Source organism: Oryzias latipes, chromosome 10 (genome assembly GCF_053564925.1).
Source record: "Oryzias latipes strain Hd-rR chromosome 10, Olatipes_Hd-rR_3.1".
Classification (NCBI taxonomy): Eukaryota; Metazoa; Chordata; class Actinopteri; order Beloniformes; family Adrianichthyidae; genus Oryzias; species Oryzias latipes.
The window spans coordinates 14,524,672-14,539,089 of record NC_136246.1 but is presented as its reverse complement, the minus strand read 5'-3'; the positions used below and the strand labels follow the sequence as shown (position 1 = coordinate 14,539,089).

Sequence of the window (14,418 nt, the reverse complement as noted above, 5' to 3'; positions counted from 1 at the left end):
CTCAGCTGGGTCTGCAGTGACAAAGACTTTCCTCTAAGGACAGCTGCTTGACACAGTGGAACCACACACTTACTCAAACTCTTTGATCCATAAAAGTCATCGCTTAACCCTGGGAAGTCCTAGATGTCCCGACAGGTGAGAGCAGAAACCAAGAGAAGAAAGCAGACAGGAAGAAGAAGAAGAAGAGGTTAGTGAGAGTCGGGGGCAGAGGAGGAGAGGAGTGTGGGGCTCACCAGGCCTGCTGACACACGATGCTCTTGGACCCATCAAGCCTCTCTGTTTGCTTAATCCACTGCTTTTCAATGACATGTACCCAAATCCATTACAAAGGGATTGGGATCTGTTGAGCATTAAAGCTTCAGTCTGCTTAATGAGATTTTTCTTCCCACTGGCTAGCGACCCCCCCCTCATAAATTGCTAAGGAGTGGCATCGGCGCATTAGAAGGCCCGTGTGTCGATGCAGCCGAGAGCGTGCAAACACAGCTAGACGGCGCTCTGGAGCCCAGAGACCGATGCAGTCACACCAAAGAGGGACCCCCACACCTCCAGCCTGATGGCGGCTTTATTTTCTGCATGTTGGGTGTCTCTCTGAGTTTGTGAGAGGAGGGTGAGAGTGTTGGCGTCACAAAACATCCGTGGAGGTGAGTGGAAAGATGAAAGTTGAGACAGAACGAAAGCATGAAGGGAAAGGCAAGAAAATAAAATAGAAGACAGAAGCGACAGCCCCCTCCCCCCCATCACACAGCTGGTACTCACGTTCTGGATCCACCTGCTCATATGCAATATTCTCCTTGCTCTTGTAAAACGGGAACTTGCGTGAAAGGTTGAAACTTTTTTTGCGCTTTACTTTGACTGGCTGCTTGTTGGTGTGCAGGTGAGAGAGGGGGAGGGGGCAATGAGATGAAAACAACAAAAAAACTGGGTTTCAATGAAGGTACTCCACAATCATGCAGAAAAAAAACACATGAAATGCCAACAATGCACATCAAATAATGAGAAAGACAAAGGTAATGGGTGAAAACAAATGTGTGGGAAACAAGTCTGTTAAACAAATTCAAGTCATTTTGTCTGTTTTTTTTAGGATAAATGCAGGATTGCAGTTTGTTCTGAACTCTTAAGCTGCGTTCACACTAAACCCGATTTGCGTGGCCAGATTCAGTCAATGATCACAAGAGATCAAGGGTCCTGCAGCCTGATGTGACGGTCAAGTGCAGCACTCTGCCAAAAGGCATGGCAAACATTTCGGACACACGCCGAGTATCTGGCAATACAACTTCAAATATATGAACCTTGGCAAAGAATTTGCGTTGTGTCAACCAATCAGGAACTCAACTTTTGACTGTGACGTGGTCAACAGGTGGAGTCCAAAACCAACATGGAGACCAATCTGATGGTTTCTCCTGAACCTCAAGATACCTTCCAACTTCAACATACCTTACACGTCAGAGTCGTCCTTAAATTTGGTTTTTATTTTTTCCTCCTCGTATTAATGCGGGACAGCAAGTCACCAAACTGAGTCACTGGGCTCTAGACTACACTTTTGCACTGGTATGATCGGTGTGCTGAATTTATTCTTAGTTGCACCAGCATTAAGGTTTGGTACGACCACGTTTCCTTAACATACAGTCACTTTTCTTTTTAAATCGCTGTCTACATCCACACAGATTTGGCTTCCTGCTCTGCTCCATTCTGATGCATCCGCTTGTAGATGAATACATCCATGTCCGACTGTTTTCCTCGTCTGATCTGACATCTGGATCTAAACTGTACAGCTGGATAGCTCTGATATTGCATGTAAACATAGATTTTATGAGACATCAGTGTGGGTTTACTCAACGCCAACAGTCTTGTCCACAACTCTGAAGGGGTTTTCTAATGAAGTCCAGCTGCTCTGCAGAAACTGTGTCCTAGAAAATGACACATTTTGGGCTAAAAACTGCATAATAGTTCAAAGACAACTAGGAACGCTTTTACATTTGATCAAAATATAGTTGGAGTGGAAATTTTTAAATGCTACAGAGCTGACATTTAGAACAAAGGTTTTGTGATTAGTACAGAGCTGATCCAGCATCGCTTCATAGTCGTGTCCTGAATGAAAAGATTCTTAGACAGAACCAGCTACTGTATGTTCAGGTCAGCAGAAACATTCATGTTTGTTGTTTCCAAATAACTGTCAGAAATGATGGAGAATCATCCCAGCAGAGAGGTTTCTTCTTTGTTTCAATTTTTTAACACTTCATGTGGATTTCTGAAAATTACTTCTGTTTTTTGAAACATTTTCTTTTTTTCCATTCTCTTATTTCTTTTTTTCATTGTTTTGGTTTGTGGAATTTTGTTTTAATTTCTAGAATAAAAACTTTTATTTGTTTTGTTTTTGTAATTGTTGTGATCTTTATGTTTCCCGTAGAGGGATTTATGTGATTTACACATCAGGGCCACCGTAGTTAACCCTTTAACACAAATAATGTCACAGCGACGCCTAAACAACACAGGCTTTTTGACGCGGTGAAAAGCAACCTTTCTTTCAGACTTTGCACCAATATGCAACGTTACTAATACAGAGTGCTGCGGTTCAAAGCCGCTTTTCTCCACGGCAGAATCAGCTGACAGACGTTGATTATGTAAACAAACAAGGCAGATCCTGCAGCAGAGGGTGAAGCTCACCGTTCTGGGAGTCTCTGAATGATCTCATGAACCCAGACATGGAGACGCTTTTGTAGAACTCTTTAAAAGAAATCAACCTGATCTATAAGTTACATCCATGTTGTCCATAAGATATAATCAATGCTTCCATGTAGCAATGAGGCTTAAAACTGGACAGTAGCTCCTCCCACTTATACATGGCAGGAGTTTATGAACACATTTTTGGTAAGTGTTCAGCAGCAAATTTGCAGTGCGTCTAAACAGATGGGGAGGATGCAAATTAGCCTTGCGAGTGGTGCTCAGTGTGAACGCAGCATTAGAAATGAGATTTTTTTCTTCAGAGTCTTTAGAGCTTCTGCAAACAGAAACCTCAGAGCTCTTCGCCTGCTTCAGTCTGCTGGTACTGGTCTGTTTCCCACATTCAGGGGGGGAGGGAGGTCGGCCATCGCCCTGGGAGCCCAGCAGCAGCTCAGCTGACATCTGCTCGGGTGCTGGGGCAGGGACAAAGTGGCCTTTTCCACTTACCCTGTTAGATTCAATCATGCCTGTCCTGGCGTGGAACTTGACGGTTTTTAATCTGGCACGCTCCTTCTTCTCCACTCTGTAGAAGAGTTTTTTGTTGGATAAAAACAGCCATTTACATCACCGCTGAAGACATATGGGGGAAAAAACCTTCTAGCAATAAGAAAAAAGGACAGGTACCTCTTCTTGCTTGGAATGACCCCAATCTGCTCACTTTCTCCATGAGGAGTGACGAGTCTCGCCTGCCACCACTCATCATCAGATGCATTTATGACATGAAGGATATCCCCGTATGAGAAGCTCAGACCTTGGCTGGGCAGGCAGCTGTCCCTTGTTCTATCATAGTCAAACAGAGCTCTACAAAACAGAAAAAGGTTTTAGATTACTCTCCTTGTTGGTGTGAAGTGGGCTGTGATGAGTTCCTATTGAACATCTGTGGAGTTTGGACGAGAACTGAGGCTTCCAACGATCTCTACCTGAAAATGCTCCTTTTTCTGAGTTTTTTTTAAGAAGGTGCACTAATACGAATTATACCATAATCCGGGTGAATATTCGATTCTGACTGGCTGCTGGGTGTGGATTCAAAAGAGATGATGCACAGTGATAACCGCCAGCTAAAAAAGAAGTTCCAGTCACATAGCTTAAATGTTGTATATCACTGCGCTGGCTTCTATAAAACAAACTTCAGCTTCAAAGCTTCATCATCTGGACAAAACCAAGCAGTAGGAGGTGAACTTTCATTCTAAACTGATGCACCACACAACAAATAGTCCACTTTTTGTGAAAAAAGCAATCCAAACCGAAAATAATAACATGAATTAAGGACTTAAAATTGGTTGAATATTTATTTCTTTTGTAAGTGACCATGGTATAAACGGGTTAATGGCCTTTGAGGTGTGCATTATCAGAAATTAACACACTTCGCGTCTGTTTAGGTTTCCACGGCGTGCGTTAATTTCTGATAATGCACACTTCGTCGGCCGTTAACCCTTACATAACGCTATTGCATGTTGCATAGTTTCATGTCTAGCTGGACACCCGTTCATAACTGGAGGCATTCAGTCCTGCTGAACAGATTCCCTGACGTATGAGAACATTTCTACCGATGTTGTGGCCTTTGCTGTACATCCTCTTATGTTGTCAGATTCCTGCTGAAATGGAGAACTGAACTCTTATTAGGCCAGACTTTAGTGACGAAGCTGTTGGGATGCAATCAAAAGAAGCATTTGCTTTGTGTTGCTAACGTCTCTGGTATCGGCTGCAGCCGTCAGACGACACATTTCCTGCTTTAGCATGTTGAAGTACCTTGGAGCGTAAAGGCATGACGCCTTCTAAAGGGTCCACCACCAGCTCCACGCCTCCACATTCCGGAGGCTGGGTTTGTTGAATATGGCGGCAGTCACTTCACTTTGCTAAACAGACAGCTTTCACGGCATAACTGCCGACTGAGTCACCTGCACATGAGCAGGATAGGCCCTACAACCCCCACAAAAGCCCCCCCATAAGAGGAGAATGACTCAGGCTGATGAGAATAGACTATACCTGCTATAGTGGGCTGTGTAAACGGTTCAGAATAACTCACAGGATGTTAACGGAAGTCTTTGAAAATGAAATGTTTAAATGCTTCATTAAAATGTTGTTAAAGAAAGACACTGTTTAGCTAATTGTTCACTATTCTGGTGATTCTGCAGGTGAACCAGTGACAGTTCAGGTCCTCAGGATCACATTGAACACTAGCTGCTTCTCCTTCAGTCTTTTGACACGAAAACAGAGTAAATTCCTAACTTTTTAGTAGACTAATGACATCAGGCCAGGGGGTTGATATACACCATTAGTCTCCAGCTTTGGTTTTTGAGATTCAGGTTTCCCAGTTAACCCGTCCTTAGTTGCTGCCGATTCTCAGAATTGGGCGTGTTCAGTTCATCAGGATCTGGAATCACATGATCTGGGTCATGTTCAGCAGCTAGAGCTGGGTTAGCCAGAAAAGCAGGAAAAGAACCAATCACAGAAACGGAAACCTGATGAAAGAACCGTCACTGCAGGAGGAAAGTTTACCCTAATGCTTTAACAGCATGGATGCAGCCTGGAAACACTCATACCATAACAAAACATGTTTGTAGTATAAAGTTCAAGACTTGTTAAAGTTAATAAATACAACAAAGCTGCTCAGTGAAGACAGTAAAGTTTCCAGCCTTTGTTTCATGTAAAGATAAAATGAAATCAATATTGTGTTTTTGTTCCAAATGTTTCCAAACTTTCTACTGACCAACTCCATCCCTTGATAGATTGTCCTTCATCAGAAAATGTGCTCAGTAGCGCTGTGGGATTTTTGATCACCGCGGTGATGAACCGGCAGGGGGCGCGGTGTTGCCGTTACCCAAACAAAACATGTAGTGATATTCATCGCACTCTAACAGTGCGCGGTCATGTTTGGTGATACGGAGTGAAGGAGAACAGTAATATCCCCCCCCTTTCCCCCAACACAAAATCCTCCGGCGGGCGGCCGTGTCGCACACTCAAGAACGCACACAGCTTGTTATGGAAATGAATACAATGGGAATTACTAATTACAACGCAGTAAATTTGTCGTATTTCCTCACGAGACGGAAACTTCTGTTGTAGAATGAGGATGTGTTTCTGAAACCGCGAACGTGCGTGTAGGTGTGTGTGTGAGTAGCATTGACAGCCGCGCGGCGGCAAGAGGGAGAGAGAGGCTCGGCACAGGGAGTGAAGGAGAACAGTATTGAAAGGTTTCCCCCAGAAACCCTTGAAGTCTGAACACAGGACTAGCAGAAAAAGTTAATTATCAGCAAAGATGAATGTGTTTAATGTGTTCATTATAGTTCCAATCACGCACCATATGCAGAACTTTCAAAAAAAAAAAAAAAAACTTTAGAAAATACGTGCGGTGATGACCATATCACCGCGATGATGTGGTTATCGTCACACCCCTAGTTCTCAGCACTCAGGTGATGGGGTTTCACCAGTCTGCTCACCTGAAGCCTCAGTGTGACTGTCCTTTTGGGCGAGCAGAGGGGTGCCACCTGCTTTAATTCCTAAATGAGCCTACATCCAGCCTGATAGCTGCCCCAAATCAAAACTCCGGTCAGTAGGACAAGCCCCGCTGTCCGTCTGGAGCCAGTGACGTCAAGGTGTCGAGCTAATACAGAGGAATTCCTGATTGTCAGCTTTGATGATGACCAACCTCTGCAGCGTGAAGACAAAAGTGCGGCTTCAATAGAACGCTTTAGCTGACGGCCTGTACCGTGTGTGAGTGCTGGGAAAAACGTGTGCAAACAGGCTTCGCTCTCCCCCACAAACAGGCTGAGGTGTTATGCAAGAAACGCTTATTTTAGCTGCAGATCTTAGAATTTGGAGTGCTGAGCGTGGCTATGTGTGTGTGTGTGTATGTGTGCGTGTGTGTTGCACATACCTGACATAGAGGGAGCGCTTCTCACTGGTGCGCAAGGAGCCCGAGCCTGAGCTCATGCTGCTGTTCATCATCTGCTCCCTCAGGTCGTGGATCTTGGACTCAAAGCGACTATATTCTGCACCAGAGGAAACAGACGGGAGTCTCTTAAAAACAGCCTTTAAGCAAACACTGAAAGAAGCCTCGTCTGCCTTTCCCTACTGGAGTACGCTGAACTGAGCTCCAGCAAAGGGGGGAAAGGTTCATCTCATCCTTAAGCTGATTAATGACCCCAGGAACAGATGGTTTATCACACATCTACCTTACACATTCAGTAATGTCTCTTGTCAGATAATTAATTACACAGATTAATGAAGATCAGCGTACGCTGTTTAGAGCACTTTAAAGGAAAGGGAAGGCCTCTAACAATTTCCAAGTGCAATGACCATTTTTCACAGGTGTAATTCCAGCTGCAGCTCAGCAGCAGGGATGATGTATGAATCCACCTGGACCCCCTCATTAAGATCGCTCTCATTAGCCCGCTGAGCACAGCGTGCGCCGAGTCCAGCCGCTGCACCACAGCACGCAGGTAGACAAACAGACGGGCAGAAACAGGCGCACCAAGCCCCTGACGTTTTTACACTAAGACAGCACTGCAGCCATGTAAAAACAACACAGATTTATCTTTTAAAATGTACTACTCTGCTCCAGCAAGAGATTTACATTTTCTGTGATTCTTGTCTTACAAAATCTTAAGATTAAACCCGATTAAAAGGGATATCTAGTAGAGCGCTACCTGACAACAAAAATCGCTCTTCATTGGGCATTTCAAGCTCATCTAAAGCAACACATCTATTCAAATGCAGTCTCTGTAACTTAAACCACAGACAATTTACATGGCATTACTGTTATTTTCAACATGACATTTTCCTAAAAAGTTGTTGGCAGCTTTATTGACAGTTCCAAACTTGTAAGCTGCAAATGTCTGGAGAAAAGAAAAGAATGTGTGTGATTATATCTGGCTGTGCCATTGTTCATTTCCTGGCTGGCAGGAGGGGGATATGCGAGAAATAATGCGTGTACAAACTGATGAAAATCTGATCACCAGCTGAGAAATCAGCGGATCACTCCTGAATGAAAAGTGTAAATGTTTCCTGTAGCACTACCTGTGTGGATGTAGAGAACAAAATCATGTCGCTTCCTTGATTGTAATTAACATATTTAAAAAAACGACAACAGTGGAATAGATTGTCATTTAGATGAATCCTGATAGAGTCTGCTCTAAAATCAGAAGTTAACTATCCAAAGCATGGTGTCACAACCACAGATCAAAGTCCGTACTCCTACATGAAGGGCTGGAAAGACAAACATCTCTCGTCTCCAATGAAGCCAGTTCCAGCTCCTGCTAAATACTGAGCAGGTGCAAAAACAAGTTCCAACTCCCGCTGATTGAATCCTACAGAGAATTCAAAGCAAACATGTCTGAGGTTCTGGCCTGGTGACACGTCTCCACCCTGTTCTACGCTCAGGGTTAATACAATGTAACAAGGTGACGCTGCAAGGAAGGTAACCAGACACTGCCTGGCCATCCGTAACCAGGAACAACCATCTCGCATCTGAGGAAAAAGCTAGAAGAAAGGAAAAAAAAACACAACAAAAAAACCCCCCCCCCCACAAGATACAAGTAGCAGTTTGAGCGAGGAGGGGCTCTGGGACTAGACAAAGAGTAGCTAAATACAGAGAACTGACTGAACGGTTGGCTGAACAGCACTTCCAACCTGAATGGCTGCTTGTGAGCCCATGAGATAACACCGGTCCTATCGGTTCTTCAGGTTTACCTTTTCACATTCCTTATGTCTGAATGACTCAATGTTGTGGACATGGAGGATGACCAGAAAAAACCCACAGAACTACAGCCTGGGGAAATGGCAGTCTATTAATCATAATTAAACTTCTCTGATCAGAGTGTCAGATTGAAGGGATTTCTGAAGCACTAAAATCATTCATAATAAGATCTTCCAGTAGGCAATACTCATGAATGTTCATATGATATTAAAAAAAAGGAACTGTGCACCTACAACACTAAAAAGCAAGGAATAGCAGATTATTTTAGAAGTCTTAACTCTCAGGTCAAAGGCATTTTCCCCATCCAGACTGCTTTAACAAGTCATGGAGTTTCAAAATTATTCGCTTCAAAAAGGTGCAGTGCCAAAAATACAAACTATTTCACAATAGAAGAATCATTAAGTGTCACCATGCAGAAGGAAGCATGGATACCCATCGTGTTGCCATGACAGCAAACCTGACAGTCCACTGTACTAAAGTCTGTTAATGTTGTGTCGGGAAAGCTTTATACGGTCGGACCTTGTTGATGTTTTTTCCTCTTTTTTCTCATCCCTTTTCTGCAGAATACATCCACACTGCATCCAGACAGTTGCTCTGGGCCCTTTGGGGTCACAGCAACCTCTTTATGGCTCTTCTGAACACTCTTATTTGCATCAGATTGTTTTAGAAACTAGCTGGAGCCAATACTGAAGGCTGTAGGTGACAAAGATAAAACACCCCTTTGAAATGGACTTAGTCATATGAAGCAAGTTGAACCAAAACATTGTAATAAACCAGTGCAGTGATCTGAACATCTAGATGTACAGTTTTGTTGTTGGAAAATAAAAGTCAAACAACAGGAAGAAGCGATGCAGAAGGAAGCTACTGTTATTAAGTGTCAGTTTGATGTTCATGAGCATTAAATGCATTTAACAATAGTGGACCAGGAATACGACATAAATCCATTTTAATCTTTGAAGCCTGCTTATTGAAGCCACATTACAGGGATAAACATGAGCAGGTAGCAGTGCAGAGGGCTGTACTGCTGCTGAAACCGGTTAACCAAACCTGCTCACATAGAGGCAGAGGAATCAGAGGAGGTCTTTCTAAAAACACAAGCTTCTTGTTTCCAGTTGGAAGGGTTCATAGATGAGGGCCCAGCCATTTCCAGGGACTGCACTGCCCTCTACACAATTGAAGATCCTTCTATTGCTCAGTATGAGTGCAGGGTTCATTTGAATAAAACTTCTTGCATACAAGCTACAGATTGCTGTGTTTAGAGTCAAATGTTACAGTTTCTACATTAATTTAGCACCTCTCAATGTGTTCAAGAATTGATTTCTTATCAATTTAAACCTTTTGATTCGAGCTTCATGTTTTACATTTTAAAGAAAAGACCCCACAGATTGGGCGCATGCTTGATCTGGACATAACTCCTAATAATTTTACAGAACATTCTATGACAGGAAACTCCTGGGTGCTTTAAAAATCGGTTTTATTCTCCTAAGTTAGCCTGTATTTTTAGGAATGACCCATGGGAAAAAAGAAGACAGCTTCCAGAAACTGGGCCTATTCTCTACCTCACTCTCTCCGAGTGTCCTCATTAGTGGGACAGCATTTTTATTTTGGGGAATATTGGCTTTTCTTTTGATTCAGTTATGCAACACGGTGGACATGTGCTTGAAATGGGGCCGAGTAGCGTTCTGTCGGACAGTCGGGCTAGTCCATGCTAACGGGGTGAACTCCAGAAGATGCTGTGAGCTAATAAGGGTTCAAAAGAGCAACATTAAATCCAACGTCTTGGAGTGGAATCATCTTTCTTGATGAATGGGCAAAATAGTTTGCAGCCATACTCCACCTCACTATTTGCATGATTAGGAGCTAAAGACCTGGGGCCTCATTTATAAACGTTGCGTACGCACAAAAGAAGGCGTACGCCACTCTCTACGCAATAGTTGAGATTTATAAAAAGCAAACTTGACGGGAAAATGTGCGGTCCTTCACGCAAGCTCTGACCCAGGCGTACGCACAAAAAACGGGTGAAATGAGAAACGGCGACGCCGTCGGCAGATGGAAGAAACACGTGAAAGTGAAAATGACAATACTGCCTCACAGAAATAACATGAAGACTTCACAAAGCAAGTCTTACAATTAACAGCCTACACGAACACCCGTTGGACCGATCAGCAGTGAAACAAACAAAAAAAAATCAAACGAAAATTACAACAGAAATTCAAATGAACACATATTTGCAAAAAGAAAAGTGAAATATTTTCTGCAATATTGGCATGTTGTGCAATTCATCCTCATAAATAATATATTTAACAGAACGAAATAATGTACAAAACTGACATTCCCGTCAATGTGTCCGTCTGGCGGAGCAGATATAGGTGCAATTAGACAGACAGATGGATAGATAGAGAGAGATGCATTAATTGTCCACTAGGGAAAGTTGTTTTCATAGTAAAACATTTCTTCATAAGCTACAGAATTATGGTATTCATGCATATGCCTTTAGTTTGTTTTATTTTTGATGAAACAATGTATGGCGTATGTCTCGACCATTCAGAAAGCAACAAGAAATTAAATTTGCGCTGATCAATTTCCCATTTCCACGTCGATTATTACCGACGTCTGTAGCTTGTCAGATGTAATTAAATGGAGGGAAATAAAATGCCCCATCACAATGCGTAATGACGCACAATGGCTGATCTTGCGCTCTTAGAAGATGTGGCAAATGGAAGAATTTGGAGTGAACGCATCTTTAGACAGCAAGGAGACTTGTTGGCAAACGAGGACGAGTGGCTTATGAGCCGGTTCTGACTTCCTCTGCGGGCTTTTGGGGGTGTGTCACCCGGTGCATCTGGCGCGTCGGTGTCCCCCTGCGCCTCAGTCACCACTCCACTTAAAAGGGATTCCCCAATTATTGCCGCCAGTCTCTCATCAGGAGGGGTCAGCTCCGGTGTCCCCCCCCCCCCCCCACACACACACCCGTGGCAGACACGGGTGTGTGTGTGTGTGTGTGGGGGGGGTGTCAGCGCTAGACGTTTTTTTGCCTTGACTTTGATGTCCGACCTTTTCTTTTTTATTTCGGCCACGGTCCGAGGTTGTGAGGCTGCAGCATTTACAGCGTCTGCCGCCGTCTGCCACTCACGTGCCTTTTTTGGCATTAGTAAGGCCACACTGCGCCCTCCAAACAACATTATTCTCCTCTTTTCCACCTCGCCAACAATAACTTCTACTTCACATTGAGTGAAGTTACGTTTTTTTGATTTTCTCTCCGTGTTTGGCATGGTTTCGCAATCAATGAATATTCATTTGTGGGCGTTTCACGGACTATTTATGGGCAACTATAGGCGTGTCATGAGGCCGCAAAAGCTGCGCAGCATTTAGAATTGGTTGTGATTTATTAAGAGAAAGATGCGTAGGATGTGCGTGCGCACGGTTTTATAACTCCGAATATTTCTGTGCGTACGCACATCCTCTGTTTCACCCGTACGCCACTTCTGACGCAAATCCTACGCAAAGTTTTATAAATGAGGCCCCTGGTGATGATCCAGAAAGCCACTCAAGAGTCAGCTGACCCTCCTGCTGCAGCTTGTGTACCCCGCTGTGGCGTCTTGTAGTACTAGGAGCTGGACTTCAATCAGAGCTCTATAGATGCCTGGTTCCAAGCCCTTGAGGAAACTCTCCTGGGCAGTTTGCCTGGAACAGCCAAGTGCTGATCCTCTAAAATTTCCCGCTTCTAACAAACTTATCCTTGTGCAGCTTACGGGGCGTTTCTACAAACTCAAAACACAAATGGTCACACTCTAGGAGGCTAGCAAAATTACTGACCACACTTTAGGTCAGACAAACTAGAGGAAGTTAATCATTTGCAAACACTTGACGTGGTAGTTTAGAGGGGTTAAGAATTGTGCACATGCAGACAAGTCCTCTTCCCTGAGTAACAAAGGGGGCACACAGCTGAAAGCAACAAGATATACAAAACAAAGCTTCCCTTCAACTAACCACATCATTATTGAAGATTCTGCCTGAATGATCTGGCATGTGGGACAAAATGAAGTCACAGTGCCAAGTGTTTTCATTTTCACATGGCAGGAAAAAACTAAACCTACAAAATGCACAGATCTCTCATCAGCTAAGCCTTTGTCTTAGCCCTGGATCAATTGACAGAACATTCTGCTCATCAGTTGTCCTGTGTCCTTGAACTGCTGTTGGACATTTGAAGCTGTTCTTATTACCAGGGGGACAAGCATGGAGCAAGACTGACAGCATGCCACAGCGCATGCCCCCTCACATTCCTTCCACAGTCCAACCGGAGAACTCAGCAGAGATATAAAGCTAACAATATCCTCTGGTATTATTCCAGTGATGCACAAACATGGCTGGACACACATGCAACACACCGACTGTACCAAGGTAGCTGGGACAGAAAGTCAGGCTGGTGCTGCCATGTTGTTAGCTAAACGCCGGCATAGAAACTTGACCTGCGGTCAGCCAGTGAAGAAGAGAGGTGAAGGATAACAGATGTAGGGTCAATGTGAGACCGAGGAGGCAGCTCACACAGGTGAGGTCGCTGTGCTGACACACACCTGTCTGTCTGGCCACACCTATAAGCTGAGGCTACCTGAGAAAACTCAGAAGCTGAAGTTGAATGGGTTTCTTCTTTAAATGGGTGCAGGTAAAAACAGTTCAACTATCTGTACAGTTAAAAAATGGTTTCAGGATTGAATAGACATCAGGATTTTTTACAGGTTAATTACAGTTTGAATCAGAGCAGACGTGTTTTCCTCCTTCTCTCACGGTGCTACCGGAGACCAAATACAGGTTACTGATAAAAGTCACACAGCAGCGACTCTAGCATGTTCTGCCATTTTCTCACGACGATTTCTCGTCTCGTCTCACCTCACTTAAATTAAACCCGCAGCCGGTCGTTTCTTCATCCAGTCATTAGGAAGTTCATGCGGCTCTGCTGTTGTTGTATCCGAGCCCATCCCCCATCTGCTCAGGCTGGTAGACAGACATTTAAGTTTGGTCGCTTTCCACCTTCGCTTTGCGCGGGATTTCAACTTTCCACCCGGAACTGGAGCGCCTACTTCCAGCTTACGCTCGTCGTGTCATCTCTGCTCAAGTCGTGTCCACCAACAGCGGCTTCTCGTCAGGGCTCAGAGTTTGAACACGGAAGGGCAGCAGCCTCCGTTCACCCGCCTTGCTTTTGGCTTAACTCTTTAGCTTGCTGATCTGAGCCGCCCCTGAACCTGAATGTACTATAACGTCAACCTTTCCAAGTCTCCGCCCCGCCCGGTTACCGACGCCCTCGTGCAGAGCGAAACTGAAGCATCGGTAAAGGCGACTCGAAAAGTTCGGTACAATACTTTCATTATGTCAACTCATGTAGTAAAATATTTACCAAGCCATAAAGACACAGATTCCACGGATCGGAGCATTTAAGAAGCACATTTCCCAGAATGCAATATGCTCTTGTATTTTATTACTGTTATTAATAAAAATAATTTTCATATCCGCCTTTTATTAGGAGTGATATATTTAAAATAACACTTTCACCCGCACAACATTCACATTTCAAAGTCTAAATGTAACAATAAAATTGTCCTAACTTTAATTCAACTAAGGTCATTTATGCCTTCAACCATATTTTATACAGGATGCTTTCTCCTTGTTGCAGATTACTTTGACTTTTGGTTAAAGAATAATTCTGTGAATTTTGAAGTTGTTAAATTAATATAAAACAATTTGTGCCTTTTAATACCAATATTAAGTCTCACTGTGATCATCAAAAGCATTCCCAGTGGTCTTTCAATTATGATTGGGCTGTTTTTAGCCCCAAAAAACCTGCATTGTTTTTTTATGACAGCGCAGTAAGCGTGTGCTCATTTGCCATCATCCTTTTGTTTACACTCTCCCCCACTAGCTTACAGTTCACGACTCCAAGCTATTATTAGCGATGCAACAAAAATGTCAAACAATATTGGAGCTTTCCAGCCGTACAGTTTTGA

General features: G+C 43.7%; 1 protein-coding gene across 27 annotated transcripts in view; it reads right to left on the bottom strand.

Moving 5' to 3' along the window:
* The window catches only part of dlg3 (discs, large homolog 3 (Drosophila)), an 87,692-nt gene that overhangs the window by 8,402 nt on the left and 64,872 nt on the right, over positions 1-14,418 (bottom strand). For 14 of the 27 annotated variants that reach the window (XM_078954029.1, XM_078954032.1, XM_078954039.1 and 11 more), the window contains 4 exons: positions 6,599-6,713; positions 3,346-3,522; positions 3,169-3,244; positions 757-859 (listed from right to left, as the gene is read on the bottom strand). In XM_078954029.1, the coding sequence (XP_078810155.1) occupies positions 757-859; positions 3,169-3,244; positions 3,346-3,522; positions 6,599-6,713 (471 nt within the window). Of the gene's footprint in view, positions 1-73; positions 120-756; positions 860-3,168; positions 3,245-3,345; positions 3,523-6,598; positions 6,714-13,306; positions 13,883-14,418 lie in introns of those variants that run through there. The other 13 variants (XM_078954040.1, XM_078954045.1, XM_078954035.1 and 10 more) reach the window with 4 other exon arrangements.